Source organism: Scardinius erythrophthalmus, assembly GCF_964197995.2.
Source record: "Scardinius erythrophthalmus genome assembly, chromosome: 3".
NCBI classification, from domain to species: Eukaryota; Metazoa; Chordata; class Actinopteri; order Cypriniformes; family Leuciscidae; genus Scardinius; species Scardinius erythrophthalmus.
Window position 1 is genome coordinate 6062364 of NC_138223.1, and position 6000 is coordinate 6068363.

General features: G+C 36.3%; 1 protein-coding gene across 2 annotated transcripts in view; it reads right to left on the bottom strand.

The window, feature by feature from the left end:
* Positions 1–5261, bottom strand: part of pard3ba (par-3 family cell polarity regulator beta a) — a 168422-nt gene extending 163161 nt beyond the window's left edge. For both annotated transcript variants that reach the window (XM_081362128.1, XM_081362127.1), the window contains exon 1: positions 4842–5261. In XM_081362128.1, coding sequence (XP_081218254.1) covers positions 4842–4958 — 117 coding nt within the window. In that variant the 5' untranslated portion in view covers positions 4959–5261. The remainder of the gene's footprint in view (positions 1–4841) is intronic.
* Positions 5262–6000: the final 739 nt, after the last annotated feature.

A 6000-nucleotide genomic window follows, 5' to 3' on the forward strand; every position in this document is an offset into this window, starting at 1 on the left:
AATTTGCAACCCATTTTAGCTTAATAATCTGAGGCCAGTTGCTTAAACAAAGCCATTAAATAAATTAAGACTGTGTTGTAAGAACCTAGCTGTTATATGGGCAATCAGTCTTACTTTTCAGCATCAAATTATTAGACCAATCTTATGAAAAGTTATGAACTACTGTTTTTTATATAAATAGTAGAAACCATACATTTTACCATGGTAGTGAGGTGCTAGCCTATATGTGTGGTTTTAACTGTGGTTATCATGATCTAAATCATTATGCTTATCTTATAATGTTATCATGATGCTTGCTTGCTAAATGTACGCTACTGTGGTTCATTTTAATAAATCTAAAACCGTCAGAATATTTAAATTTTGCCATATAAAAATAAGGTTGTTACAATTTTTACAGTTTTTGTAAAAAAACATAAATACATCTGCATCCTAACTCAAGCTACTACTACTGTCAAATGTATGTTTCTAAGAGACAAAACATGTTATTAATATAGTAATATTATTAATATTGCACTCTGCACTGCAAACTGTGCCAAAGATACGTGACATCAAAGTCAGGCAACACCAACAATGTCACCCGTAAGCACATGCAGAAACTAAGAAATACATTTTTCTATTAAGATATTTATTTTATTAAGGGGAAATGACTGGAAAAGTGTAAAGTAGTTCTTGTTCAGTAAAATCGCTTGTTTGGACGTTTTTTTGGACCCTTGGTTAACTATGTTTCGAAATAAATGTCATGCTAATCCATTGCATATAGCTTAATGTGTATACGTTAAAGTGGCGCGCTCAATTGTCTCGCATGTTTTGCACATGAGCCGCATGCAGTTACATCGATTAAATTATTATAGGCAATTAATCGATTGTTGATTAATTGTTAGCATCCCTATCAATCAGAGGGTCAGAATGAAGGTTGAAAATAATAGTTTTTCTGCATATACATTTGTTTTTTGTGCAAAAAAAAAAACTTTAACATTATAAGTGAACCTCAAGGAACATAGTAAAATAAAAATAAAAATATCACGTCATTTCAGAAAGTATGACCCCTTCAGAAAGTAAATAGGGTCAGTTCTCAACATATAGGAACGGTCCTATTGGACTCGATATTGCATACCCATTGTGACATTTAAATCCAAGGCAATTTGTTGTAGGGATGGCGGCTGACACCAATGGCTTTGTGCTTTTGGAAGTGTGCCGTATGTAGTGATCTCAGCAGCGCTGCCTGCCAAGTCAGCTCTCCAACAACCCTCAGAGGTTAGCACCAGCCCGGCTATGGCAAGATAATAAAGCAGTTTTCCTCAGATGTGAGTTAATCTCAACCAGTCAGTCAGATCTTTCTGGACACACAAACATTACTGAGTGGGACGGACACTTTTAATTCAGTATTCTTATAGGATTGGTTTTGGGGGTAGACAGACTACGAACTATATTTTCAGAAGCATTGCAACAACTTAATGATGATAATGTTGATATGTTTTCCAACAGGCAGCAATTTAACACAATTATGTAGACAAGTGAGACTCTCCTTTAAATATCTTGTCTCTGTCAAATAGTGTTGGAGAGTCCGATTCATTTTCTCAGATCAGTTTTTTCAAACAGCTCTGTCTAACATCAACATGAAACCAAAATGTTATTTTTATTTCATTTTCTTAACATACGTTCTTGGTCTTAATATAAAACGATTCACCAGTGCAGTGCGTCAGTTTTCCTAAAGAAAACAAAATTTGTCTTTATAATCTTTTTTTTTATTTATTTAATGATAACTTTCTCCTATTCTGCAACAATTCTTCATTAGTCAGATTTCCATCCAAGAAATTTTTTTCTGGACACAAAAAAAATTATTTTTCACACCCCAGAGTGTGTATATGTGACGTTTAAGCTCAAAATACCCCACAGATGTGTTTATATAGCATGTTAAAATTGACAATTTTTGAGGATGAGCAAAAACGCACCGTTTTGTGTCTGTTCCTTTAAATGCAAATGAGCTGCTGCTCCCGGCACAGGGGGCGGAGCTTCAAGAGCTCGTGTCCTTTTACCTCACACAGACATGCACTGGAAATTTCTAAAACTTTTAGCCTTTTATGTTAAAACCGGAGTCAGACAATGATGGAGAGACTCAAGAAGAAGTGACAACATGTAGACAACATTTCTGAATGGTTAGTTGATGAATTTATGTAGCTTATGTGTAGTTATCTTCAAGTCATTGATTTGCATATTCTGTCTTGATGACCTATAAATCACGTTCCCGGGGGGCGGAATTTATGTAAATTTTAGGGTTAGTGATGTCACTAACCCGGGAGGAATGTCGTGTAGTCCCTAACAGCCGTTAAGTCCTTAAAAAGCTATTTCTTTAAAAGAAAATATCTCCCTTTGCTTTGAACTTTGAGCGTTGTAACTTTGCAGATGTTGTTTATGCTCAAACAGCAACATTACACACTACTAGGCTAACTAAAGTTAAAAAAGTGAAATCATAATCAACCACCCCTTTAAAGTAGACATCTTAGGTTGTAATTTGAATTTAAAACTATATTTCAGCCAGACCACTTAAAACTTGAACATTTAAAGTTGCCATTGCATCAGTGCACACAACAGAGATGCCTATCGTTGATTGCAATGCATAAATGCAGCAAATGTAGTGTATCCTCAATAAAACTGCAGCAGATCTAAATGGGCAGTCAAAATCATAACCTGAAGCTCATTTGAATAATCATCCTGTCACATTTGCAAAACAGGAGCCTGGTCTTCATTAATAATGCATAATGTGTTTTCATTGTTGACATCATTGTAAATCGGCCATTTAAACTAATAACAGCTCATCTCTCAAAGTAAATGTAAATTAAACATCCATCCACCCATAGACACATTTGCATTTCAAAATTACAACTAACATCAACACAAACTGCTTGTTGTACGTGAATATGCACAATGTCTAAGCAAGGTGAAGTGCATCACGGCCCGCTATCATAGATGAAGGGCTCAATACTTCAGTGACGCATGAGACCCGAGAGGTGGGTTGACAGAATGGATAAAGCGCCCACGTCTATCCCAGCACGCCTGGCACCGGCCCATCCCATCCGACTGAGCCAATCTCAGCCGATAACGTCCATCAGTCTAAAACCCCATACTAAAACCTCCCATAAAGCCAGCCATCTCAGCCCGAGAGCCCAGGCCAAACTAATCAAACACAGCCTGCCACCTGCATTTGGAGATAGGGAGCGATTAATGACACGGCTGTATTCATCACATAAAGTCCTGCTTTATTCCAACTGGCATTTACTGCAGAAGCTGTATGCACTACAAAAGGACTAGCATAGTTAACAGTGACCAAGCATTGCACTATTAAAGTGTGATGTTGCTCAGTCAGTGAGGACTAATATAAGCACGTATGATATCAAAGAACCCCTCTAAGTGGAATATAGTTGGGACATATATATTTATGTAGAAGTTAATGATGATATTAACAATTCGAAGATCGGAGTATTGCAATAATTGACCCATTAGAAGTGCACTTCTAACATTTGAACACAATAAATGCATGACACTTTCACATAAATTATCAATTTGAACAATCACCAAGCTGCCAAAAATACTCCGTATAACAAACTCCAAAGTAATTGTAAATAATGCACACACACACACATACATACATACATACATACAGATGATTTCTGAAAGACTGGATTAATGATGCTGAAAATTCAGCTTTGCATAACAAAAATAATTTATATTGAAATAGAATACCATTATTTTAAATTGCAATATTTCACGATATTGCTTTTTTACTGTATTTTGATCAAATAAAGGCAGGCTTGATGAGCAAAGTGACTTCTTTCAAAAACAATAAAAATTGTAATGTTTTCAAACTTTTGACTACTTTGTGTAAGTATGCATGTATTTATATATGTATTTATATAGGCTAAATAATAAAATAAAGTGTGTGTGTGTGTGTGTGTGTGTGTGTGTGTGTGTGTGTGTGTGTGTGTGTGTGTGTGTGTGGTTTATATTACATTGTGGGAACCAAATGTCCCCACAAGGATAGTAAAACCTGAGATCACCTCCATTGTGGGGACCAGCCAGCAGTCCCCACGAGGGAAATGGGTTAATAATAAACATACTAAATTATATATTTTTGAAAATGTAAAAATGCAGAAAGTTGTGTGTGATGTGTAGGTTTAGGGGTAGGGTTAGTGTAAGGAGACAGAATATACAGTTTGTACAGTATAAAAACCATTAAGTCTATAGAGAGTCCCCACAAAGATAGTGAACCAGACGTGGGTGTGTGGGTGTGTGTGTGGGTGTGTGTGTGTGTGTGTGTGTGTGTGTGTGTGTGTGTGTGTGTGTGTGTGTGTGTGTGTGTGTGTGTTTTAAACTAATAAATCCAAACAAAAGTGAAGAGAAAGTCACTGGTAACAGAACACTAACAATCTAAGTCAATTTCTCAGACATATAACGTTACTATGTAGAGCTAAAGATCATATTTACATATTTGAGGCGCAGAACAAAGCTTCAACCACAGTATCAGACTGCAGGAATGTCTAAAGATAATGAATATTTAAAACAATAACCAGAAATCTGAAAAAGAGCAGTGTTGACAGCTCCAGATCACGTGATATGAGCTTGAGGGCACACCCGGTTAACAGCCGTATGGTGAAGAAGGCTTTAATATTCATGAACCAGGCCTTCGCCATAGTAGGATTCGCCAACAGGTGTAGTTTTTTAAATAATTCCGATTAAATATGCCAAAGTAAGGAGATTTAAACTATCCATAGTGAATAGTCCGACTCATAAATTAATATTTATCAGGTTGTGTTACGTTTTCAAACTTAAAAACAACACGTTACCTGTTCAACAATCTTCTTGTATCTTTGAGTGGCTTGATCGATCAAATCCCGTACCATCCAGCTGTCTTTACACGGGACGACAACCCTCGTTTCCCCGAAATTGACCGTGACTTTCATCTTATCTTGCTCATCAAACGTTCAGATATCCTCGTAGTTTGTTTATATCACAGTTTCTCTTAAAACCAGCGCCGAAGAGTCAACAGGTGTCATTGGTCAACTGTAACAGGTGATGTTCTTAATAAAGTCTTCAGTAAGGCAGTATTAAGTCCATGAACGGAATAATCGTCCAATAACTACATTCCCAAACCACACTTTGAAGAGAATGACACAATCCTGGAAGACAGAGAAAAGTCCTGATGTGTTTTTCCCGAGTTCGCGCGCGCTGTAGTCCAGAGTGAAACCGGAAGCGGCAGATAGTGCATAACTATCGTGATTGACAGCCAGCTTTAAACTCTCGGTTCCCTTAGAATACTCATGCGGAGAGGAAGATGCACTTACACTGAGGAATGACTCACTTGACACAGAATGAACAAGTACTAAAGTTATAGGGAATCTCACATATTCGAAGAGAAAATAGAAATAGAGAACATTTCTCCTCACTTGACAGTATGAATAAAATCTCATAATGCCATTTTGCATAATCAAAAGAGAAAAAAATCAAAATTAGATATGAAATATGTTACATTCTTGAGCTTTTGGAGGGGATTATCTGTCTTTGATAGATAGATAGATAGATAGATAGATAGATAGATAGATAGATAGATAGATAGATAGATAGATAGATAGATAGATAGATAGATAGATAGATAGATATTGAACATATATATAATTTATAGGCTAAATTAACATATCTTTTTTCCCCTATAGGAAATAGCAATTTTGCAGCAGAGACTTTAAGGTAGGCTACTTGTGCAGAAATTGATTATTAAAAGGAAAGATACCCTGAGAAATATTCACTGCATGAAGTAAAAAGATTGATGACTAGCCTGTGGGCTTAAATTACAGTACAAAGTGCATCTAAATGAAAGAAGACTTCCTGACTTCCTGTTTGAAATATTAGTGCACAGTCCCCAGGCCTTACTTTGCAACTACATATTCCAATGACAATGGTCTATTATCAAAGGACTATTGTGTGTCCCTAGTGTTTCATTGACCCAAT